Below are 26,440 nucleotides of genomic sequence, written 5' to 3'. Positions count from 1 at the left end.
CTGCCTCAGCCTCCTGAGTGCTGGGGTTATAGGTGCATGCTACCATGCCCAGCTCCAATCTTAATCATACAGTTTTCTGAAACTGTGAAAGAGACATGGTGTGATTGAGGCCCCATCCCCTAGGAGACTTAGGCCTCTCCGCTCCCAGCCCTGAGCCCTGCAGCCCGTCCAGAAATCGCTTCCCTTCCTTGGAGCAGAAGTTGGAGACAGCAGGGCCAATGATGTAGTAAGAGGAGATTATCTGTGAAAACTGCTGACTATAGATGCCACATAAAACAGTGGGGCTCCAGTGGTGCTGCTAACACGCACATGCCTGCACAATTCAAGAGCACTTATGAGTATCGGCCTTCAGGCAAGTCTGTTCTCCTCCATTAAGTCACAGAACACAGTGATTTCTTGTTACCTCAGCTGTTTTTAAGTTTACTCACTATAACTAAAGTTCTATAGTTTTATTAGTTCCAATCAACCTTTCATATTGTGTGATGGGACGGTATTTACCTTTCTGAATCTCAGTTCAATAGCCACCTCTTTTAGGAAGCCATCTCCGACCGACCTCTCTCACTACCTCTGCCCAACAGAGCCTCATCTTCTGTGTGCTGCCTCGGTTAGAAAGACAGAGAACTGTAAGTGGAAACCTCAACTAATGGAGACTGAAAAAATAGGGAGTTCTTTTCCTCAAGTAATAAGAAGTCCAGAGGGAGATAGGTTTCAGTATTAGTTTACCTGGAGAACTGTGTCCTTGGGTCTCAGTCACTCGTAGATGTGGATATGTGTCCTCTTGCTTGTTGTCTTCTGATCATACAATGGCTGCTGCCATTCCAGACATCACAAGAAGGCAGGGAGAAAGAATGACTTTTAGTTGGATCTCTATTTTATTCTTGTTGCCTAAAGTTGCCACATGGCCAGGGCTAGTTCCAAGGGGTCTACAAAAGCTGAGGGTGTTGCTCCTTAGCACAGTAGAGTTGTCTCTGCAAGATTAAAAAAAAAAAAAAAAAGTGGATGGCTCATGGATAGTGTCTGCCACATTACTCTGTCCAGGAGATAGTGTCTCACATTACTCTGTCCAGGGATCTTCACACCCTGATTTAAGGGGAGCCACATATCTTGGGTATGCCAAAGTGGACCTCAAGTCACTGTCCTTTGTCCAAGGATGGTAGCCAAGAACTTTGCCCTCACCAGTGCCTCTAGATTCAGGTCCACTCCACACATTGCTGAGTTAATGGGTAAAGAACTCTTCAAACCCTAAGCCATGCCCACCTTGGAGTAGAATGGTCTTTGTTTTGGTGGCTCTGGTATACATACTTGAAGCAGATAGGAGAGGGAGCTAGTCCCTGGGGCCCAGGAAGATCTACTTGCCTTCACATCTGGTAGTTTTATGAGCTGGCTCCCTTGGAAGTGTTACCTCTTTGTAGTTTCACTGTGGCACTTTCATGTTATCCACAATCAACATATTGCCACAGTGATGTGGGGTAGCAGACGGTCTCACAGCCACAGGAAACAGTAGCTTGGCACACAGGTCTCTGAGTCCAGCTGAATAGTTGAACTTGGCCTGGCTTTGGCTAGTCTGAGCTGGGGCCATGTTGGAGGGTCAGCTTTTAGTCACCTGATCTCTGGTCATCTCGGTGGGAACAGCTGGGCTCTGTGCCATACATCTCTCCCTCCAGCAGGCCAGCCTGGCCATGCCCTCATGGCACACTGTTGCCATGACAACCATGTGAGCTGCTGTGCCCAAGCCCCCTTATCTGCTTGTGCTTCTCATCCCATTCCTTGCAAGCTGCCCGGAAGCCACTGGAATCAGTCCATGCAGAAAGCTCCTTGAGGTGGGAGAGCCACTTGAAGCCACATTAATTCACAAGTATTGCATCTGAGACTTCATGTGAGACCCTTCACTACTCCTAGGCACCATCGCTTCTCAGCCTTTTGGCTAAGATTGAATGTATTAGTCCTAGGCATCTACTGAGGCTCCAAACTGCACCTCCTTCAGCAGCTGCTTGGGCCCAGTCATTACTGCTTAAGGAGTTCTTCTGCTAGATGCCATAGCTGACACCAGCAGCTCCATGAACAGTACTGTCCTGGGGACCCACTCATTTCCTCTAAGTCATTCTGTATGAGCACCCCAGAACAGGTGGGTCAGGTATGCAGTGAACACAGCTGCTGCTCTTAAGCAGGTGGGAGGCCAGGTCTATGGGCAGGCATCTGTGATTAAAAAAAATGCATTACAAAAAAATATGTATTACAGTAAAAAGCACTGCCATGAGTCCCCCTCAAAATTTCCTCCTCTCTTTGAACATATTTATCCCACCATTCTTGGCACTTTCTGGAGCTGTTCTGGAAGTCCTCTTTGGTGAATGTCCTCGGTGACACTGTCACGGCTGCCTCAATGTCTTGATGCCACCCTCAGTGGTCATTTTGACTTTGAGGAAGAGCCAGAAGTCATGTGGTGTCAAATCTGGTGAATAAGGTATGTCATGGAGGACAGCGTCATGTTATGAGCCTGCCTTCGTTTGATGTCACTTGGCAGCAACATTAACCATATTTATAATCAGTAAAGACTCACAGAAGAGGATCTCCAGAAGGGCTTCAGGAAGTAGCAAAATAATGAGATAAATGTGTTTGAAGTGAAGGAGAACATTTTGCAGGGTATTCATGACAATGTGTCTTTTACTATAAAACTATTTTTTATTTAAATATAGTATATTGTGGCCATCCCTTACTTGAAAATATGGCTCTTGCTCTGAGTTGCACATAGTCTGTGCCAAAACATAGATTCCTTCATGGGAGGCTCTGATGAGTTTCCATGGAGGACCCCCTGTGGGCATGAGACCCAAGCTAAAGAGTGCCAACCAACTCCTTCTCCGGACACCTCTCAGTCCTCATGATCAGGACGGGTCCCACATGGCTTGCTTGTCTGCTTCCAGGCTGAGGGGCCTGGATTCCAGGGTGTTTGGGGAAGAAAGGCAGCACATCTGGGCCACTCCAGGGTTTGGGCTATCTGGGGCATTTTTGAGAATTCAAACCTATCTTGTGTTTTGTAGTGTACCTTATAAAAATGATGATAACAGTAGACTATGAACAGCTATGAAAAGCAACCTCAAGGGGTGGATGGCTGGTACTCTAAACTGTCCTTCCCTCTGTGCAGTTAGAGGAGATGGTTCACCAGTAGGTGAACTAACAATGAGTGTGGTGGCAGTGACAAGTCAGAAATGACCCCATGGGAAAAGAAAGACACCTGTATTCTTGACAAGGCCTGGAGAGTTTGAGCCCCACCCTCAGCCATTCATGTGTCCCTGAGCAAGTTGCTCCATGCTCTAGGCCAGCTGAGCGATGAGACCCACCAAGTTGGAAGAATTAAGCAACAGAATCATAAAGTACCTGGAGCAAGTCTGGGACTGATGGCTCACCAAAGAGTGGACAACTTTATGATTATCATTAACATCGGTGACATTGCTAACCCTCTGGAAATAGGAATGGTGGAATAAGTGTGCAAGCACCTAACTCTTCCAAATGTCTGTTCCCGTTGCGCAGATAGTGCCATCAATACCACACCTCCTGTGGCCATCTTAAATTTGGACTTTGTACTTGGTTTTGTTCCATTAGTTTGTACAATTTGTTTGCATTTCCAATGGGAATCTGCTTTCCAGGAAAAGGAAATAGATTAACAGTGGGGTGTCATAACCACTGTGGCAGCCTGGCTTCTCATACCAAGAGGGGCGCTGCAGCTGACAAGGATCCACACTGCCCTGCAGGCCTCCGGGGGTCCGCAGAGGTGCCTTGTCAATGAGTATCTGACTGACAGTGAGCATCCCCACCGATTGTGGCCTTGGGCTGGGTGACCAGCTGTCACCCTGGAAAGCACTGAGAGTGGGGCAGATCCATCCATCTCTCATCCCAACCTGAACAGTGACAAGGGAGTATGTTCCATGGAGCTCCCTGCTCCAGCACAAGATCAGTACTTAATATGGGAGCATATTCTTGTTGAGATGGCTGATGGACTCCTGTGAGACGTTGGCTATGTCAGAGAGTTGACTGTGTCAGTGACAGGCAGCTTATTTTAGGTCTTGGCTAATGCACAAATGTGCAGTTCTGTGTTTCAATTACTGAATTTGGATGTCCTTTCAAGGATAATGCTAAAACCTGTATATTTTTGGATCAGCCAACCCATACAGCAAAAGAGGGCTTGAGTCCATTATAATTTGGAAATGTGATTTCTGGCTTATCCACAAGGGTACAAGACACAGCATTAATTATTTTTAAACTGATATCAAAAACAACCCCAGGCAGATGATTTTGTACAGATTATGAATATATCAATCAGTACAAATTATTTTTAAGATTGCTCTGCATACCAAGGCTCCCAGCTCCTGAGAGATAAGTGAGCCATCAAACAGAGTCTTTACCTCTAAGATCTCTACTCCCCGACAAAAACTTATTTAAGAATATGAATTCAGGGTAGAAAAATTAGAAAATATGTATAGCAATTACAAAATACAGGTAGATTTATCATAAGGAGAAATGTGGCTATTATCTTGATCTTTGACCTTACAGACTCATATGCAAATATACTTATATGTGTGTATGCACATATAAACCCAGACAAGTTAACAAAAAAGAGATAGCCCATATGCTTTTGCAACACCTTTTTATTTGGCCATGTATTTCTTCATCACTAAATGTAGTTTTATATAATCCCCTTTAACAGCATTTCATGAATCATAGTTTATGTAACCATCACTTCTGGTATAGTTGGTTAGGTTTTAATAATTTATTACAGTTAGCAGTTTGGGAACAAATATACCTTTATTCAGATTTGTCTGATGTTTCCATACAATCAAGTGTTAAAGTATATACTTGGAAATCACACATATGTGTAAAAAAGAAAACAAGCTCAGAAAAAGGAGGCTGGGGACTAAATTAATCCCACAAACAAAACACATACATGTAAAAAGAGAACAAGCTCAAAGAAAGGGGACTGGGAGGGCTGGAGATTTAGCTCAGTGTTTCCACTGCCTACCTCGTGAGCGAAAGGACCTGAGTTCGATTCCTGGTACCAAAAGAAGCGGGGGGGGGATTTGGGGACTAAACCCCACAGTAGAAGGCTTCAGATCATTTCATGCTTGGATTATGACAGGCTTTGTGAAGGTTATTGGTGAGTGACAGAAACTCAACTCAAAAGAGCCTAAGTATCAAAGCATGTTATTGATCATGAAATTAGAAAGTCAACTTGGTTTCAGATGGAGCCGGGCCCAGGAGTTTGCATGTGTCATTGTGTGTGTGTGTGTGTGTGGTGTGTGTGTGTACCAGCTCCATCTCCTGGCTTGGTTTTTTCCTGTGTGAGCAGTATACTCAGGCCAGCTTTCTCTCTATAGATTCCCTCACATAAAGACAGAGACTGTCTCCCTAGCTTCTCCATGTGCCCCTATGAGAGCCAAGCAGGATGTGGAAGCAAGTTTGCAAAGTCATCCTATAGGACCCAGAGAGTAAAAACATTCAATTGGATGTATTCATCTACTTATCTCTTTCTTCCTATCTCTTGTCTTTATTAAGCATCGGTCCTAGACCTGTGCTGCCTTTTGTAGATATGGCAATAATAGCAGGTTCATATCCTCAGGAAATTCTAGCAGAAGAGACTAACGACAGACAGAGCAATTTAATGTAAACAAAAAAATAGGGCCAAAAGCAGGATAAAGGTGGTAGAGAGAGGTGGGTGGAGGGAAGTTAGGTTGGCATTGGAGCAGAGACCTCAGGGCAGCAGGGTGTCTGATGAACAGTGTTCTGGGCAGGGGGAATAGCAAGTGCACGGGCCTGAAGCAGCATCCGTAGCACACTTGGGTCAATAGGTGAATAGGTGACAGGGGCATGGCAAGCACTGAGGAAGAAAGCTGGACTGCGACACATGGACTCTGCAGGCTTTGCAAGGATCCTGCACTTACTCTGAGTCAGAGGTCAAGTTCTTGACCACAGAGGACATCACTGAAGCAGAAGGTGGCAGAACCCTTACCCCTGGCTCTGCCTGAGTCTAACTAACTCTTCCCTCCTGTCTTCCAGGCCATGTACATGTTCTATGCCCTGGCCATTGTGTGTGATGACTTCTTCGTCCCCTCCTTGGAGAAGATCTGTGAGGTAAGCTCCTCACATTCTGTGCTCTTGTAGGCTCAGCTGCTTCTACGAGGTCTTGGGGTATTTTAGCCACCAGGTATCTGTGCTCTGAGAGAGAAGGATGATCTCAGCTGTGAAGCTGCCTCTCTCCACTTAGAATTTTATAACACCAGTGAATGGTTGGACGCAGACCTGCAGGCCAGCCTTCCCCACTATATCCAGCCATAAGTGATGCTGCTCTGTGTGCCCCTTGCTCCATGGGCACTTGGTTCCAGGACCCTCTAGGAACACCATGGTCCATGGATGTCCAAGTCCCATGTATAAGATGATGTAGTATCTGCAGGCAACCTACACATATCCTCCCATACACTTCAAATCACCTCCGGGTTACTTATACCAATACAGTAGAAATGCTACATAGATAGTTCTATTTGCCTTTTGTGGTAGGAATTAGAAGCCAGGGCCTTGTACGTACTAAGTGAAATGCTCTACCACTGAGCTACATCCCCTGTCCTGTACTGTGTTGTTTAAGGAGTAACAATAAAATAAAAATCTGTACATGTTCAGTACATATGCAATGATTTTTCTAATATTTTCCATTCACCTTTGGTAGAATATGCAGGCTCAGAGCTCTCAGAGATAGAGGCACCACTCTACTTCCCTGCTTCCTTTCCCTCCTTGTCCTGCCCTTCCTTTCTTGTGTCTTCCACCTCCTTCCTCTGTTTCCTTCTGCTCACACAATCCTCCTTAGGTACCCCACGGGTTGCTAGGGTGAGACCTTCATTCACCCACACCTCCCAGCCAGCTTCCCCTCTCTGTGTCACAGAAATGTCCCATGGGAAGGCCCGGAAGACACTGAGGCGAGAAGCTCAGGCACAGAGGTGAGGAGAGCATCTGCTACTCTGTGACGTATCATCACAGCGAATGCTGGCCTGAACAGTGCTTCAGTCCCTTTCATTGACGAATATTCAGCCTACGCAGAGCTCTCTCTCTCTCTCTCATTCTCCGGCCTCTTTCATCTCTTTGTTGGTTCTGAAATGTGCTTTCCTTTATCTACAAACTTTGCATTTGATTTATGTAGTTATGATTCAGAATCTCAGTTTTCAGAAGAGAGTCCTCCCAGACATATCTCCCACCTGAACCCCAGTGTCTTATGCCAGGGTTCTTCAAACCTCAAGGCCCTGCCCTCTCCCCCTCCAACTCCACGGGTCTGAGGTGGCCACAGAGAAGGGCTAGGGTTTGTGTTTGCTCAAAGTTCCTAGGTGATGCTGAGGCTGCCAGTCTGGAAGTCACAGTTAACTTATTAAATTATGCAGCTCCCCCTGCATCCTGGAAGCTGCTGCTTTTTTTATGCAAATAAATAAATAAATAATCATTGCATGACAACCCCAAAGAGGTCATGGGATTGGAACCCTCTGTGTGGTGACTGTGGGGTAGGGAATGTGAGGCGGTATCCAAGATACTCTATCCACAGATGTGGAAGCGCCTGTCACAGTGATTCAGCCTGGGATTAGGGTCCTGTGTCTCAGGGGAGGAAGTGTTCAGCACCTGTAATTGGGGGTCTGCTATGAAACACAGGTGTCCCTCAGTGTCCATGAAGCATTAATTCCAGGGCCCTTGTTGATACCAAAACTTTCCCATGCTCAAGTCCCGTATATAAAATGACCATAGTAATTGTTTGAGACCAATTGTTGAGCAAGGCAGATTCCTTTTCCAAATCACCTTTCATTAATGGAGGTATAGTCTCAGTCTCAAGAAATTACCATGGACATGACTGTGGTAATTGCACATGACTTGCACACACCCTCCTGTGCACATTGAATCTCTCTGTAGGTGACCTATAATACTAAATACCATTGGATGCTATGTCCTGCTATATTGTTATTGTTCAAAATAACCAGAAAAACATCTGGACATGTTAAGTGTAGACTCACATTTTTTCTGAATATTTTCCATCTGAAGTTTGGTTGAATTCCCCCTTTCATTTGTGTGAAATGGCAGCCCTAGGTTTGCACAGCCAGGTCACATCACAGAACATGTGAAGGTGTCCAGAGCAATCCTGTGAGGTAGACAGATGGACTCGGCTGCCCTGAAGCAAAGGAGGGAGAGGAGCATTTCGGGGACAGCAGCATTTGCAACAACCAGGAAGAAGAGCTTGACATTCTTAAGGATGGAGAGGTGGCAGCTTCAGGCTGGGCAGAGGCTTATGAAGTAAAGATGAAGTTGGTTAGAGAGGGAAGGAAGCTTCAGGGAGATTTTCAGGGCAACAGTGGGATTTTCCAAGCAGTGAGAGATGATGATGGACACAGGAGGTGGTCCGTCCCATTTACAGAAAGCATTGAGCTGCGCTCTGCCTGGGCCATGTGCTACTCAAGGGCCAGGGAGGAAGTGAGACAGAGCACAGCATGATCCTTGGCCACACCTCACTGAGGGTGCAGCCCACAGAACAGCAGGAGAAGGATGTAGTCATCCTGCATGTCTACGCACTCCGTACCTACACCAGCAATCACAGATGGAAAATGTTCTAAAAAAAGTGCACTGCTCTGAGTATGTATGGACTTTGTCTGGTCATAATTCCGTAAACAATACAGGAATAGTTATTCACATGGCGTTTACATTGGAATAGGAATTGTAGGAAATCTAGAGATGACATACAGTATACAAGAGGATGTGTGTAAGTTACGTGCGGACAATACAAAATGTTATGGAATTAATTTGGGCACATGCAGATTAGGGCATCCACAGGACTCCTGGAACCAGCCCCCTCTGTACTGAAGGCAGGCTGCACACAATGGGAACTGCAAAGGGAGGGAGGGACAGAATCTGCCTCCCGGTGCCCGGCTTGGGCTAGAAGAGCAATGCTTGGAGTGAAGGTCATACTGGCAAAGCATTTGAAGAAAGGGTGTTTGATCAGAGAATCTGAGACCCAAGTCAAGAAGGGGAGAGCAGAGCAAGCATCCCCCTTGGGGAGCCCTGGATGTCAGGTGAAGGTGTCAGGAACTATTCCCTGCTCAGGAGAGAGCTGGGAAGACTTTCCATGACTGTGTCGTAGAGATTGGGGCCAAGCGGGGTGGGGGTGGAAGGAGATCTGGAGGAAGAAGAAATCAGTTGGATGGAGAGGGTAACAGAGTGTTCTGCAGATCCCATTTTGGGTTCTCCTGAGCACCTCCTGGGAAATTCTGCTGTCCAGGCCACAGCCAAGGGGCCCAGGATACCATATCAAATCATTCATTCAGGCTTCTGCCACCATCTGTCAGCAAAGCCAGCTGCCCCCACTGTGGCTGAGCCCCAACTGTGAGCATCCGAGCAGCTGGGAAGAGAGACCATGGCCCCCAGACTGGCAGTGTCCTCTCTGGAACTACAGGAGGGAACCAGCTACTTCCCAGGCTGTGATGGAGGACAAGGAATCTGCCCAGCCCCCAGTGTGTATTCACCTCATCTTCTTGCAAATCCCCTATTGGTGTAACAACCAGAGTGACCTGGAGGGCCCCCTGTGTGGCTTTTCTCACCCTTTTCTACCTCATCCCAGGTCCCCAGGCCACTCTACCACCCCATGAGTAAAGATTCAGGACAGGGCTGGGGGACTCGGAAGGGTGACCTCAGAGATACCCCAAGTCCTCCACTGGCCAACATGAGGCCTCACTCAGCCCAGGTTCCTTAAATTATTGTGAATAGTTCAGGATACTTTGCATGCCGATCTGGATTGATGGCACCTCCTTTGAAATAAAAGTGCAAGCAGCAGGAAGGAGGCAGAGGCTCACCAGGGCCTTGAGTCCACTGTCTATGTGGTCTCATACCGCAGCTCTGTGGCTCCCGGTCATCCAGCGGCCCTGAGGGCATTGGAGTTGGGGATCTTGAAGTCTTTTGGAGACCTCTGACTAGTGAGGACCTGAGGTTCCCCAGGAGAAGCACTGAGCTTTGTAGGGATTCTAGCCCAGGCCCTCTACTCCCCTTCTCAGGGTGGGGTCATGGTCAGCTCTGTTTCCAGGTGAATCCTCCTCACCTGTGTCTGTCTTTTCTCCTCTGCAGCGCCTACACCTCAGTGAAGATGTGGCAGGGGCCACATTCATGGCAGCAGGCAGCTCAGCCCCTGAGCTGTTCACATCAGTCATAGGTAGGTGACAAGCTGGCGACCCGCTCAGCCTCTCCCTGTCTGAGGGAAAGGGGCTCTTGGAACAGAATGTCCCCTGACCAGGACTGTCTGCTTCAACAGAAAATGAGTCAGGGGTCCCTGCAGGATATCAGCCTCTCCCAAGGCCACTGTTTTATTGAAGGGGTGCTTAACTATGCATGAAGGACCCCAGTAGGACCTGGGGACTGCAGCATACATGAAGTATCCTCTGAACCCCCAGGGGATGCAGCAGCCACCACGGTAAGCTGACATTGGGTCTATGTTCCAGGGGTCTTCATCACCAAGGGCGACGTGGGCGTGGGAACCATCGTGGGCTCGGCCGTGTTCAATATCCTGTGCATCATTGGTGTCTGCGGGCTCTTTGCAGGGCAGGTAAGATCACCAGCTCCTCCTGGTCTCAGGCAGAGTCCTTCTGGAGTATAACTCCCACTGGGGCCCAGCAATTGGGATCTCACCCGCAGGAGGCTGGACCAGCTGGAACTAGAAACCATCCAGCCACCACATCTGTTCTCCAGACTGGGGGAATGGAGAATTCCCAGGTCCACATAAATAATTAACCAACCTGAAAGTTATGGGTTACAGATTTGAAGGTGTCAGGCTCATGTGTATTACTGATCTGCACTACAGTGACCTAAAACAATTTTAGTGTGGTTTTGCCACAGAGGAGATAAATGAGAGAGAAAGACAGGAAAAGAGAGAATTTTTTCTGCTAAAAGCCATTGGCAGCAATCAGTTTAGGATGCAAACTTTTGTCCCACAGGGATGGAGGATTTTATTTCTGTGTTTGCTTTAGCTTTCTGGGAAAGTTGGTGGGGAGAGTTGTAAGGCCTTCACTTTTCCTAAGGAGACTGTTCCACTGCCAGAGGTGTTCTGGGGTCTGAGTCCTTGGTGATTGCAGGTGTCTGGTTGGGGAAGTTGTGGGGATTTTCCCAAAATCACCAAGGCGTGAGGCTGAGCCAGGGGAGGAGATGCTGCAGCAGCTGTGATGAGGGTATGAGTTTTGCCGCTGTCAGGCAGCTGTGGAGTGCTAGTTTCTTCAGAGGGATTTACTCAGAGCAATGCAGTCCTGAGTCTCTGTACAAACACACAAGACTCAGTGTCCTCTAGAAAAGGCAATTTCTAGAAGTTATGGGAGGTGACCCTACCTGTGATAGTGGGGCGCCTGGTGAGCCTAACACCTGGCCTGTGGCCTCCGTGTGGTGGGCGCAGCATCCTGCTGGCTGTGGCCTGTCAGGATGAAGGGCTGGACATGCTCCTGGTCAGCCCTGGCACCCCGCACTCCCAGCGCCCTATCTCTCTGAGGCAGGCCCAGGGTCTTCACAGAGTGGGCTCTGGAACACTGCTCTTGCCCACGGCCACCAGCTCCCTGCCAACTGATTGGTCTGAGCTGCCTGCTATGTGAGATGTTTCCAGGAAACGGGCAGAGGGGCGCCTTGATCTTGTCAGAATCCACTCATCTCCAGGTGGACTGGGTCCTTCTGGACTGAGAGACTCCTGGACAGACGTTTCTGTTCATGATGATGAAGCTCTTCCCAACTCCCTAGGCCGAACATTTTCTATTTTCCAATCCTTTTTATTCAGTGACCTGTTATCTAGGTTTTTTGGGCTCACATTCTCCTGTGTACCAGGGGAATTAAATTAAATTTTGAAATTTATTATAAGAAAAGGCACATGGCCATTAACCTCCATCCCCAGAAGCCTCCCCCTCACCGTGCACACACTTATCCCATGGTTCTTGCCACTTTCTGCAGCAGCTCTGAAGGCCTCTTTCCTGAGTGTCTTTACAAAGTGTGACCAAAAATACAGTGAATGCTGGTGCTGAATGCCATCCAACAAAAAGGCAGGCTTGTAAAAACACAATGTCTCCTCATCCACCTCATTCATTGGATCTGTCACTGTGTGATTTCTGCCTCCTTTCCAAAGTAAAAGTGACCATAAAAGGTGAGCACTTTAAATAGGTTCAGGACATAGAGACAACTATGACAGTATAATTTAAAGATACTCATGAAAGAGGACTTCTTTAACTGCTTCAGAAAGTAACAAGAACCACGGGATAAGCCAGACGTGGTGGCACAAGCCTGTAATCCAAGCTCTCAGGAGGCTGAGGCTGAAGGATTGCCCAAATCCAAAGCCAGCTTGGACTACATAGTGAGTTCAGGGCCAGTCTGAACTAGAAATTGAGACCCTCAAAAAAAATAAAGAATGATGGGATAAGTGAAGGGGAGGAAGGGGAGGATAGTGAAGGGGATTTGTGGCAATTTGTCTGTTATTGTGATTTAAAAAAAAAAAAAAAAAAAAGAAAAAATTCACCATATTTTTTGATCACACCTCATCTGTGGTTAACACTGAAACCCTGTCTCTGCCTTTGCTTTCAGCACTGTTTGCAGGCCCCTGGCTCCCCTCTGCTTGCCCCTCCTTACCACTTTCCTGAGATGAATGTCACACCCCAGGCTGTTGCTCTTAGCGCTCTCTTAATTAGCATTGTCACCATTAGCAGTATGATTATTAGTCTGGCCGTTATTAATGTTGTTAGTTCATTAGTCATTTGTACCTGAAGCCTGATCCAAAAGCAAGCCCAAAGGGGGTGAGATAATACACAGAAAGCAAACCAATGGCTGGCAGCATCTAGTCAGCATCACGGGAAGAATTCCTGAGGAAACAGCCTGAGCAGGTGTGTGGTGTGGAGTTAGCAGCAGTGCAGTCATTGCTGCCTGATCAGAACACCTGCATCAGGGCAGGCAGATACTGGACTTGAACTTCAGCAAAGGTTGCTTTCTGTCACTTGTCCCCTCCAGAAGGGCTCTGCTGGCTTATCTCAAGACCTGAACGACTGCAAAAAGAAGGGGTCTTGGGGGTGCTATGAGAAGCAGCCTCCGGATTCTGGTGCTTGGTCTTTCTTCTGATTTTCCTTGTCCTGTGCCTGCCTGCCTGGAGATTTCCGAGGCCTTCTGCTTGTACTTTTCAGGGTTTTGTGGAGTATTTGCAGGAAGCAAAATGATGTATTAGAAGGAACATAGGCTGGGGAATCAGACTGGCCTGGGGTTGAATCCTGCCTCTGTCCTTTGCCAGATGAGGGACATGGAGAAGCTATTTCTGTTCTCAGCCTGGGTTTCTCCTCTGTAGGGTCAGATGCACCCCATCTCCCTAGTATTGCCCTAGGGTTGAGACCTAGTGTGCTGGGGGCATGAGCTTCATGTGGCCCATGGTAAGTCAGTACAATTCAGATCCAGCATCAACTCTCAGGGTGCTGGTCCCTGGAGTCCTTGCCACCAAATTCCACCCTGGCTCCCTGTGGTGACCTTACCACCATTAGTGAGAATACCTGACATTCAGGTGTGTCCCTAGTTCCCATAGGGCACAGGGTGGGACAGACAGGGAAGGTAAAGGACAGATAGGAACTCCTTCTAAATGGAAATCACAACAAGGTGTTTAGAGGATTAGCACAGTGGATTGGTCCTGGCTTCTGTGCTGTCTAATCAGTGAATAGAAAAGAAAAATCAAAAGAAATGAAAGCTGGCTTTGCACATTGAAAAACCCTCCCTGATGGGGCTGGGGCTATGGAATATTACAAAAAGGATGGAAATTGGGAATTGAAGTGATTAGTAAATCCAATCGTGGGTCTCACTTAGCATTATTATTTATGTTGATCTCCACTTTCATTTGGCTGGGAGAATTCCAGGCGAGCACCCAGGGACCTCTCTGTACTGCATTTCAACATAAAGGGCAGTGCAGGACAATGTCTGTTGCCCATCTGAAATTAAAGTAATTAAGCTGTAAGGTTTGATCTCCTGTCTCAATTAGGGTTTTGATGAATTCAGTGTAATTAAATGTCTGCTGTATTTGCACTTTGCAAACATACCCAGTAACTTCAGCATTTGCCTAGGGTGCTTTGGGGAGTTTTATGGGACAAGAAGGAAATTGCTTCTTAGAAGGTAGCTTAGAATGGTTCTTGGCAACCTGGCAAGACATACACGGCTGTGGTCCTACCCGTTTTTGTTATTTAAGAACAAATAACAAAAGCAACAGAGAGAGAAACGCCAAGCTCTCCATGAAACCTACTCATGTAGTTTGCATATTGTGCTGAAAGGACTTCATGCCAATTTCGTTAAACAATGCACTTATAAATTTAAATCCACCATTCTGAGTGTGCTAAGCTTTAAATACATAACCACAAACAGAGAGTAAACAGTTTAACTGCATCCCAGATTAGGCCATTCCTATTCCAGTTATTACAGGCAGGCAGATGGCTCCAGTTTATTACCAAGCATTCGCACAACAGCCCTGGCTGCCTCCTACCATGCCTGGGTTCTCTGGCAAGGGCCAGCTCATCTCAGCTGAGTTTGCCAGGAGCACCCTGTCCACGCTGCAGCAGCACTCAAGGATTTCACATCTGAGATGGAACTCGCTGCCTTCTTCTGGGTCTTCCCACAAGGAGACTCTCAGCAAGGGCTCAAGTACAAGTTATTAACTGAAAGGAGGCCCCAGGAAATGCCCTGGCCATGGAGGAAGTGAGGTAGGGAAGAGAAGGCGTCCAAGACAGGCATGCCAATAAATACAGTATCGCAACTGGGACTTAATTCGTCTGTGGTACCTAGGTGATGGTGATCTCACACACATGCTGGGGAGTGGAGGTATTTAGCCACTGACTTCTATCACCCATTGATTAAGGACTCCTCTTAAGGAATGTGATTTCCCCAGCTTTCCAGCTTGCTGGGCATAAGCAGGGTGGGCTTTAGGCCCAGAAAAAACATCTAGCAGAGTGAGATAGGGACAGACCATTGAAAGGACCTGAAATGGCAAAGGAATGGGCCCATAAAGTATTCACTACAAGCTCAAGAGCAAGTCTTTAAAATTAGCCACTCATCGAGTCTCATGTTCAGCCCCAGTGGTGGAACCATAAGCATTAATACCAAGCAAACAGTTAGGAGTCCGGGTCCAGAACATCTTGGATTTAGAGAATTTCCTCTGGTGTTAAAAATAACAGCTACCAGAGCTGGGTTCAGTGACACATGTCTGTAATCCCAGCACTTGGGAGGCTGAGGCACAAGGATCACCCTGAGTTCAAAGCCAACCTGAGCTACGTAGTGAGTTCAAGACCAGCCTGAACTGCATAGTGAGACCCTGTCTCAAAAATACAAATAAATAACAATCAAAAAATCCAGGTACTGTTTAAGCTTTTCCCATGCACAGGCATTATAGCTGATGCTCTATAAATATTTGTAGAAATAAACCTGCTGATTTGTAAGGTAGTATTATCCTTCCTGACGTACAGGGAGATGGATTCTGGGGGCAGAGGTAGGTGGGGATCTATAGAGGTGGAAGGTTAGACTTGATATGAATGCTTCCAAATGGGGAACCTATGATTTAATAAGTTTGCAGGAGTAAATATTGCATTCATATGATTAGCCTAAGACTTTGTGGTTCTTTAGAAGTTTGGTGTATAGGATCTGGAACAGACATGTCAGCAAGATGGTAGTGGCCAAGATCCATGATCCAAACACTTAGCCTCACCACGGTGCATCTGGGACCTTCTCTGATTAGATGGCATCTCCCACTATGGGCTTTGGCTGCCACCAAACAGATGGAAGAGTTGAGCCACAGCAGGGACCCACAGATTACTCAAGCTTGCCTTGAATACCTTGACTCCCAACCTACTGTTTCCCAAAGCAAACCCAGTACATCACCTAGGATCACTCGGATTCCCAGGAGGCTGGCAAATGAGGAAGGTGAGGCTGAAAAACACACCGTTCCAGGGACCAAACCTAAGTCTATGTTGTAGGCCCACCCTCCTCTGCACAGGCAAGGTGGGTGTGCAGAAGAATGAGTGCCCAGCAAAAGACTCAGAGCAGGTGTGGGACAGGCCTCCTCCAGGATGCAGGATGCTCTGATCCATAGCCCTGAGTGAGGGAAAGCAGGTGTGTGGTACGGGGTTAGGTCTGCCTGGTGTTAACACAATGAACAGTCCTCCCTCAGTGCCCAGCCTTCAGCTTGCCTCCTTGCTGTCCCTTCATGAATGTCCCAGTAGGGCCCCAAACCTGATCTCCAGGCCTGATCACAGACACTGCTGTTCCCAGGCCTAGAGTTCCATTGAGGTCACCACCTGGCTCTGCCCTGCTCCATTTAGATCACCTCTGTATCTTCATCCAAGACCTCTGATAGCTGTGACGTTGGCTCACAGAATTTGTTCCTGGCTAGTTCTACCTCTTTGAACGATCTCTTGAAATTAGATCCAATCTCAGAGTCACATCTAGATTAGTTCGGTTTCAGGTAAGAAAACACCCCAACTCTAACTGGCTTCTCATATGTAGCAAATTTATTGATGTCTTCCAAAAATACCGAGGAACGTGGACATCAGCTCTGATTTGGTCGGGGCTTTGGCTCCATTGTTATTGCCTCATCTCTCATCGCTTTTGTCCTCATCAGGATAGTTTTCCTTTCCAGCAGAACATGGCTGTGGCTCTTTTAGGCCTCATGAGTACATACTGCACTGGCCAGCAGAGGAAGAACACATCTTGGCCACCACACTTGCCAACTTCCATTTAGCATCACCAAATAAAAATGAGTGTGGGTCAGCTCAGGCCCTCTGACCAAGGCTGCTGGTGAAGGAACCAGTTACCCAAGTGCTTAGGTTAATCGAGAAGAGCCCACTCATTCTTTCTTCTCCCAGTGATAAGACTGTTGTCAGTTCTACCCTGAATGTACGGCTTTTTGTCCCTGGTTTTTACACAGAGCAGAGGTAATTTGCAGTATCAGTTTCCTTGATGGCTGCCTTCCCTTGGGCCAGTGTCACACAGATGGTAAAGTGTATGCAGATCTGCTATAGATCTTTGTGTGGATATAAGCTCTCTTTTTCTTTTTTCTTTCCTTTTTTCCCCAACGCCCCTTCCATTTAGAAAATAAATTAGGAGTGAGTTTACTGGGTCGTGTGGCAGGCATGTTTGTGAGAAACACCAAACTTCTTTTCAAAGTGGCTGAGCCCTTTTCCATCCCATCACAGCCTGTGAGATTCCAGTTTGGACACCCTCACCAGTGAGTGCTTGGTGTGGTCAGTTTTACTTTGCTCTGTTGCACTTTAGTTTTAGCCGCTGGAGCGAGCATGAGTCGCACCTTGTCATGTTTTTACTTTGCCCTTCCTTGACATGCCATGATAGCGCACATCTTTTTACCTTCCTGTTTGCCATCTTGTTAGGTTAAAAAGTCTGTTCCAGTCTTTGCCTAAGTGTTAATGGGGCTTCTGTCCTCTTCTTCTCCATCAGCCAGTCTAAATCTTCGCACTCAATCACTCCTCTGAGTCCTTCTGTCCAGTTTGCTTTTGTTTCCAAATCAATAGAGAGTAGAGCCCTTAGAAATGACTGAGAGTGGTCTTGGCCATGTTTTATCAGTGCTGTTACCTATATTCGGGTTTGGAGAGAGGTTTCAGCCACAGCACTTTTCAGTTGTGCAAAGAAAATAAAGAGGTCACTTACCTTATGTCCGGAAAACTCAAGAGTGACAGTCACTGAGACCTGAAATGCAGCTTCCTAGAAACAGGAGGCTCCAGCACCTGGGAGGGGCATTGCTTCTTCTGTGCTATCAAGACTTGTGTTGCTCATGGAAAATGAGTTTCCAGTCACTGCCTATGTCCTTAGCACCAAATGTCAAAACACAGTGAACCCAGCCCCACAACCACTGCATCTGAGGGTCCTCCACAGAGGAGAGAGTCAGTCTTTTAGGTACAGTGTCTTTTCCCTCCAGAACACAATGCTCCCAGTGGTGCCTTCTCTCACAGACAAGCAGGACTCTTGTGAGAAGCCACCATGTTCCCTCTGGCCTCAGTGAGCCCAAGCCAGGCCACCCCTTGGTGACACACAGGAAGTTGTCCAGCCTGTGTACACCCAGGCACCTCACCCCACAGGAGGAGCTGCCGAGTGTAGAGCTGAGGGAGAAATGCAGTGAGGACAAAAGCCAGGGTGGCTGACAGATGCCAGTTTTATTTCTGTTTCTCCTTAACCAGCACATCTGTGGCACTCATCTTGTGCCCAGCACTGTTTTCACAGCTTTACATATGCTACTCAGTCTCGACCCTCAGGTAACTCTCCAGGGAGGACACTGTGCAAATAGGAAACTGAAGCTCGTGGAGATTCAGCGATGTGTTGGTCACAGATGTAGCAAGGCAGGAGGCAGCACAGACCTATGAGTTCTGTCACAAGCCTGGCTCCAGAAGCCAGTGTAGGTCACATGTCTCATGTACCGCTCCTCCCTCCGCATCACCATTGTCCCTACTGTCCCCTTCACTGCTGGGCACCTCCTTACCACAATAAAGCCCAGGCTGTGACATCCCTTTGAACCCTGTGGAAGCCTCAAAGTGGTTCCAGGAACCCCAGCACTGGACACAAAGACTCCAACCTTCAAGCACAGGCAGAACCTGTGTACCAACAAGGGGAGGTGAGGAATTCCAGCCATGTCCTTATAACTCCATCCCAGAGTCAGTGGAAAGGTTCCCATGATGAAGGGAATGGAAAGACGATCAGGTCATGAACATGTGTGTGCAGAAGGAAGGGGAACTCCCTGGTGTTACCTCCTCCCCACCCACCACGTTGCCGTCTACATGGGGTTCTCCATGAGCTCCATTTTATAGGTCCAAGCAGCTGCAGTCCAGGTGTCCACAGCACCATGTGGAGTCAGCGCCTGAGCCTGAGGTCCCCACACTGACTTTATACAATATCACTGATAGGTGGTTTCTCTCTTTGTTGACTGTGAATTTAAATCCAGGACAATACTCCATTTGTTGTGTTCTGGGGAAAATGTTTGTTAAGGTCCTTTGTGCAGTAAGTCTAATCCTTAATAAAATAAATGTGAGTGTATACTGTGCACCATGCACTGCTCTAGGCGCTACCAGGACTCCAGTGAAAAAACTGCGTTCTGGAATTTGGATCCAGGATGTTAAATGCCCAATAATGACAATTAATTACTGTGTACAGGTGAGTAGATAGGAGAATGGATGGATGGATAGATGGATGGATGGATGGATGGATATTGAGATAACAACATGGAGGTATAGTGAGATAAAGAGAAGGTATAATGTGTCAACTGGACATTAATGCTGTGAAAACTTGGAAAAGCAGGTTGAGTGCACCCTTAATATGAGAGAGAAGATAATAAGAGTAGTATCAGTCATCACTGTTCAGTGGCTTGTGATAGACTGAGTGATATGCTGCCCTTGGTTCAGGGAAGGGAGAATGGATATCTACTCAGAGAGAATTCACAGTGTGCCTCAATCCTGGCATTTGCTCAGGAGCTGCTAATTGGTGTCTAGATGGTTAGATGAATGCAAGGAGGAATGTCACAGCCTGCCATCAGGTACACTGAAAAAGTCTTAGAAGGAAGTGCACCGGGCAGTAGGATGGGAATGGCTGGTGACAAAGGTGAAGAAGAGGATTTATCTCGTGGACCAAAAGATGGCCTTCACTGGCACTGGAAGATGGACCCAGCCCCCTAACTGAGGGGCCACTTACCTCATACATGGCAGAGAGGGTACATTCCTTTTTTCTGTCCTGAATACGCATGAGCTGCCACACCTTGGGCGATGAGAATGAAAACCATCCTCGTGTGCTTCATTTGTTTAGGACTTTTTTTCTGCAAGATGAAATTGTGGCAGCAGTCAGGGCATGGAAAAGAGAGTGAGCACACTTGACACAGTCGCCAGCAGCTGGGAGACGAGGGCTGGGTGCAGTTGGTAGACAGTGTTAGAGCCTTGGCCCCATCTTTTCCAGGTCTTGGTCATTATGCACCGAGCCTTATTCTTCATGCTCTTGCTCGGTCTTGGATTAGTGCGACATGCAGCTTCTAGAAGCGTGTGTGCCCCAGCCCATAGCATGTTTTTCTTGCCTTTATAAAAAAAAAATATATGCAGCTTTATTTCCTCTGCCCGCAATTATCATTTATTTTTATTTTAAATTTAAAATGGTTTTTCTGTTAATAGCTCATCTTTATTGGAGTCTCAGTTAATATAAAATTATATGTATTAACTTGTTTAATCCTTGTATCAACTCCATGGTATAGTTACGATTTTTCTCATTTCACAGATGAGAAAAATAGAAGTCAGAGAAGGAGGGAGAGAAACTCACCCCAGGTCACACAGCCAGGAGTAGCGGAGCTGGGACTCAGAGCTGGGTGTGTTGGTCTAGAATGTGGGTTCTTCTCTGAGGCCACATACAAGCCAGCAGAGCAGTGGGAACAGAGGCACATGGGGGAAAGTGTCAAACACATCTCATGGAGCCAGGAAGGGGTTCTTTAGATTGTCATGCAGTTCTCCCTGGCCTAGAAGACGACATGCATGAGGTATCCTTGCCTTTTTGTTTTGGAACCTCTGGCAGAAAATGCTGAGCCTGGATACTAGTTGGCATAGCTAATTGGAGACCATGACTCAGTCTCCTTTCAGAAACCAAGACTCCATCTCAAGCCACTTGTCTAGGTGACAGGCTGTAGGAGAGATTGGAGTGCAGTATGGGAGTAAAGGGATTTTGAGGCTTCTTCTGGTACCAACACCTGATACTGCTGCCCCGCGATGCTGTGATGTTTTTACACATGGGGTAGGGGAACTACACCTTCCTGCTCTCTTCACTCACCCAGGAGTGACATCCTCAGTCCCTGATGCCCATGGTTTCTGTCCTTCCTTTTGGGAACATGGCCACTGTTTCAGGGACAAGGAGGAGAAATGGAGGCCAGCAGCCAGGCCGTGGTTAGGTGACCCAACAGTCACAGCTCAGGCTGGTCCTCAGGGAGAAGTTTGCTTTCCTTCTTGGAAGCACATGTGGCTTGGCTCATGCTGCCTGGAGGTGGTAACAGGGACCCTTGAAGGGTTAGCTTGGCCTCAGTGCCTTGGAAAATGTCATGCACCATGTCAGCATGGGAGATACATGGCTTTCGTGCTAGCAGGTCCAATGCCCCGCTCTGCCTTGGGCTCTGGCTTCAGATCCTGCCAGCCCAGCCCGAACGAGCCCCCAGTGTGTCCCCCCAGACCCAGATAAACCCCTTTCTTGGAGTTCTTGCCTTCATAGCAAGACCCCAAAGGGCCTCACAGCCCACATCCAATGCCACCAAAGAACAGTCAGCTCTGCAGTGGCATGTGCCCAACACAAGCCAAAATACAGCTTCTTAACTTCTGTGACAATGAGGTAAAAGAATCTTGCGCATCTATCATTTCTCATAAATAAAAATGGATTTTAATGAAATGTGACTCTACAAGTTTTAGTGGAAGCAAATATTTAAGATGTACAGCTCCAATGCTAATCCTGGGCAGAGTGATTATAAATATTAGTCATCTTGTATTAAAATGTCCAAGCTCTGAGCCATGCCTGTTATATAGTTCTATAGGTTGACTACCCACATTCACATCCTGGCCTGCTCATACCTTTACCGTATGAACTGTGGAAGTTCCATAACCTCACTGTGCCTCAGTTTCCTCATCTGTTAAGTAAGAACAATAGTACTTTCTACCTAATAGGGTTGTCCTGGTTCTCAGGTATGTCTATATATTCACAAAAACGCTGAGCAGATTGTCATCAAAAGGGAACTGTCTGTAAATCTAGCTAAGTGGGTATTTCATCTCCTTATCCTAAAGAGAGGGGTGCTATTCTTGGCCAGGCCGGAAGGCTGAGAAAGTGAAGTTTAAAACAGAAAGATGAAGCTGGGCATGGTGGCACACATCTGGAATCCCAGCACTCTGGGAGGCTGAGCCAGGAGGGCCACAAGTTGGAGCCCAGCCTGGACAACACAGTGACTGAGGAAGATCCTGTCTTAAAATAAAAAGTGAAAAAGGGATGAAGATGGAGCTCAGTGCAAGGGCCCTGGATTTCATCCCCTGAACTGGGGGCATGGAGGTGGCAGTCAGTATATCCAGGGTCTCAAAGCAAGGCTGAGCTCCATGCTTAGGCTCACCCAACCCCTACTTCAGCCCACACAGAGGACACTTGGTGCTAGCAGTTTGCATGGTGACCATTCTCCCCAAGGCTCCTGGGTTCATGGAGATGGGCTCCTGCCTGGCCCTCTCCAATTTCCTGCTTTCCTCACACCCCACATCCTACCTCATCAGAATGCTGCTCTCTGCTACGCAGCTCCTGCCCATGACCCACAGCATCCATCCAGAGCTGGCTCAGCCTCTGCTCCTGTGACAGCTCACCTAGGGGATGTGGACCGTCTGTTCCCAGCTCTTGCCTAGAGCCCCAGGGTCTGTTCTCAGCCTCCCAGGCTTCCCTCCCAGGCATCTCTTTACCTTTGCTCCCGCTATCTGCTGCTCCACGCTGAATATCTCTAAGCTTGGCTGGCAAGAGGTCAGGGAACCCTGCAGGGCAGTTTGTACACAGTGCAGCAGTCTCCCTGGGTTGGGGTGCAGGTTAATGCTTTTCTCAGCACAAGGAGAGCCCCAGGGTCTGTTCTCAGCCTCCCAGGCTTCCCTCCCAGGCATCTCTTTACCTTTGCTCCCGCTATCTGCTGCTCCACGCTGAATATCTCTAAGCTTGGCTGGCAAGAGGTCAGGGAACCCTGCAGGGCAGTTTGTACACAGTGCAGCAGTCTCCCTGGGTTGGGGTGCAGGTTAATGCTTTTCTCAGCACAAGGTGGTCAGGATCCCATGTGCCATGTGTAGAAAGGCCCTGGATTTCATCCCCTGAACTGGGGGCATGGGGGTGGCAGTCAGTATATTCAGGGTCTCAAAGCAAGGCTGAGCTCCATGCTTAGGCTCACCCAAGCCCTACTTCAGCCCACACAGAGGACACTTGGTGCTAGCAGTTTGCATGGTGACCATTCTCCCCAAGGCTCCTGGGTTCATGGAGATGGGCTCCTGCGTGGCCCTCTCCAATTTTCTGCTTTCCTCACACCCCACATCCTACTTTATTGGAATGCTGCTCTCTGCTACGCAGCTCCTGCCCATGACCCACAGCATCCATCCAGACCTGGCTCAGCCTCTGCTCCTGTGACAGCTCACCTAGGGGATGTGGACCGTCTGTTCCCAGCTCTTGCCTAGAGCCCCAGGGTCTGTTCTCAGCCTCCCAGGCTTCCCTCCCAGGCATCTCTTTACCTTTGCTCCCGCTATCTGCTGCTCCACGCTGAATATCCCTAAGCTTGGCTGGCAAGAGGTCAGGGAACCCTGCAGGGCAGTTTGTACACAGTGCAGCAGTCTCCCTGGGTTGGGGTGCAGGTTAATGCTTTTCTCAGCACAAGGTGGTCAGGATCCCATGTGTAGAATCCCATCACTATATGGGTGTGCAAATATAGGTTTTAGTTTGAATATGACCATCAGGATATGATTAAGAGAAAGTAGATGGTAGGCTCATTTTCCAACTCTAATAAAAATTGGAATAGTGGTAAAAGTAGCAGAAGTTATTATTTTAAAAGTTATTATTTCTGTACTATTTCCAGGGTTCTGGGCATAGCTTGCTGTGTTGTTTCCATACACTGTGATCCTCTCTAGAAACCCTTGAAGAGAATACTGTCACTGCCCCCATTTTATAGATGAGAAAACAGGAGAAGTCGTTCTAGCAGTGCTATTGCCAGAGGCTGGCTTGGGAGCACTTTCACCCACCCAGGTTTCACAGCGACTTTGCTATGACAGTATGACCTCAAAAATCCCTCTTTCTTCTGCTGCACACTTCAAACCCAAGTCTGATCAGCTCTGGATCCCAAGCTGTGCCACTGACCTCTGTTCATCCCTGCTTGCAGCATGGCTTGTCGCGAATATTTCCTCCTCATAAGCAAGATCATTGGAAGGATTCTCTCTATCTCTCTCTCCTATATACAAATTCTGTCTCCTGCTCTGTGACACAGAAGCATGCCCTCATGCAGACGGCCCAGGGCACATTGGGCTCCAACTCTCTCTGAACGGTAGCAATCAGGAAACGGTGGCTGGTGATCATGCTGAAGGCCAGCCTGCACACCCTGCCAGAAACCCCCTTTCTACTACTCTAGGAGCGTTCACCAGCCAGGGTGAGTCTATACATGCTCAGAGCAGAATTCACCCGAGTCACATTTCTCAGAAGCCTGGCATGTATATGCTGTTACATCCCAGGGAACAAGTCAGGACTCCATCTCTGGAAATGTCACTCTCTTCCAAGCCCCCAAGTGGCACAGCATGGCGCCAGCCAAGGAATCATACTCCAGCCAGTGCAACCCCAAATGTGATTTCAAAGAAAAGGATCCTTTTGCATAATTAAGTCTCAGGCCTGATTTGGCCAGAATCAGGCCTAACTCATCAAGTCCTTCCTCCCAGGCTTAAATTTGGAGGGGATTTTGGTCTGAGACCTCCTGGCCACCCCTACAACATCTTCCCACTGGGCAGATAAACTCAGCAGGGCAGGATGGACCCAAACTCTGAAAGCCATGGGAAATCATTTTGCTTCTGATGGAGAAGTTTCTGGCAGCTATTTCTGGCAGAAACACTGAATCTTTGCATTTCCAATCTTGTGTTCCTTAATCTACCACATTTTCCAGAGAAAAGAGATTATGTGGAATGGGATTTGTAGTGAATATTTCAAGTTGTTTGCCTGCTTTGTTGCTTTCATATCATGCAGCCCCTCTGGAGATCAGTGGGCTCAAGAAATTATCCTTGTGACTAAAGTCTCTATGAGCCCCAGTGCCTGTTCACCCAGCAGGCTGGCTGTTGTCACATCACCTGGCGGTTGTTTGAAAGCAGAGAACAGGAGAAGTCTTTCTAGCAGTGCTATTGTCAGAGGCTGGCTTGGGAGCACTTTCACCCACTCAGGTACCACAGTGACTTTGCTATGACAGTATGACCTCAAAAATCCCTCTTTCTTCTGCTGCACACTTCAAACCCAAGTCTGATCAGCTCTGGATCCCAAGCTGTGCCACTGACCTCTGTTCATCCCTGCTTGCAGCATGGCTTGTCGTGAATATTTCCTCCTCATAAGCAGGATCATTGGAAGGATTCTCTCTATCTCTCTCTCCTATATACAAACTCTGTCTCCTGCTCTGTGATACAGAAGCATGCCCTCATGCAGACGGCCCAGGGCACATTGGGCTCCAACTCTCTGAACGGTAGCAATCAGGAAACGGTGGCTGGTGATCATGCTGAAGGCCAGCCTGCACACCCTGCCAGAAACCCCCTTTCTACTACTCTAGGAGCGTTCGCCAGCCAGGGTGAGTCTATACATGCTCAGAGCAGAATTCACCCGAGTCACATTTCTCAGAAGCCTGGCATGTATATGCTGTTACATCCCAGGGAACAAGTCAGGACTCCATCTCTGGAAATGTCACTCTCTTCCAAGCCCCCAAGTGGCACAGCATGGCGCCAGCCAAGGAATCATACTCCAGCCAGTGCAACCCCAAATGTGATTTCAAAGAAAAGGATCCTTTTGCATAATTAAGTCTCAGGCCTGATTTGGCCAGAATCAGGCCTAACTCATCAAGTCCTTCCTCCCAGGCTTAAATTTGGAGGGGATTTTGGTCTGAGACCTCCTGGCCACCCCTACAACATCTTCCCACTGGGCAGATAAACTCAGCAGGGCAGGATGGACCCAAACTCTGAAAGCCATGGGAAATCATTTTGCTTCTGATGGAGAAGTTTCTGGCAGCTATTTCTGGCAGAAACACTGAATCTTTGCATTTCCAATCTTGTGTTCCTTAATCTACCACATTTTCCAGAGAAAAGAGATTATGTGGAATGGGATTTGCAGTGAATATTTCAAGTTGTTTGCCTGCTTTGTTGCTCTCATATCATGCAGCCCCTCTGGAGATCAGTGGGCTCAAGAAATTATCCTTGTGACTAAAGTCTCTATGAGCCCCAGTGCCTGTTCACCCAGCAGGCTGGCTGTTGTCACATCACCTGGCAGTTGTTTGAAAGCAGGAAGTTTTTCTCCATCAGAAGAAAGAAGTGGTTCCCTGTAGCTTTTAGAGTTTGGGTGCATATTTTCCCTTCAACCCTTTTTCCTTTTAATTTCTTAAGTTCTCCGTGCACCTTGGAACTAAGTGTGCTGTCACCAGCTTTGAAGTCAGGTAGGCAGAAATCCACAGGAAGCCCGGGGCTTCCAATCACCCTTTGTGTGTGCGCCAGTTCACCCCATGCCCGGTGCACACGAGAACAGCTGAGTCACTGTCTCTGCCATTTCTGGGCTTCACACAGCCCATGGCTCACAGCTCAGTGCTGTGATTTTCCAGCCTGTATGTCCTGATGTGTGGCAGAGGGCTTTTTTAATTTTTATTTTTATGGGTCCATATTTG

General features: G+C 47.7%; 1 protein-coding gene across 1 annotated transcript in view; it reads left to right on the top strand.

The window, feature by feature from the left end:
* The window catches only part of Slc24a3 (solute carrier family 24 member 3), a 459,193-nt gene that overhangs the window by 328,482 nt on the left and 104,271 nt on the right, over nt 1-26,440 (top strand). Inside the window, exons 4-6 of the mRNA XM_010634169.2 lie at nt 6,046-6,120; nt 10,126-10,210; nt 10,497-10,600. Of these exons, the coding sequence (XP_010632471.1) occupies nt 6,046-6,120; nt 10,126-10,210; nt 10,497-10,600 (264 nt within the window). The remainder of the gene's footprint in view (nt 1-6,045; nt 6,121-10,125; nt 10,211-10,496; nt 10,601-26,440) is intronic.

Source organism: Fukomys damarensis, unplaced genomic scaffold (assembly GCF_012274545.1).
Source record: "Fukomys damarensis isolate Sample0158 unplaced genomic scaffold, DMR_v1.0_HiC HiC_scaffold_7, whole genome shotgun sequence".
In the NCBI taxonomy this organism is placed as follows: Eukaryota; Metazoa; Chordata; class Mammalia; order Rodentia; family Bathyergidae; genus Fukomys; species Fukomys damarensis.
The sequence above is the reverse complement of the archived record's forward strand: the minus strand, read 5'-3'. Positions and strand labels throughout refer to the sequence as shown.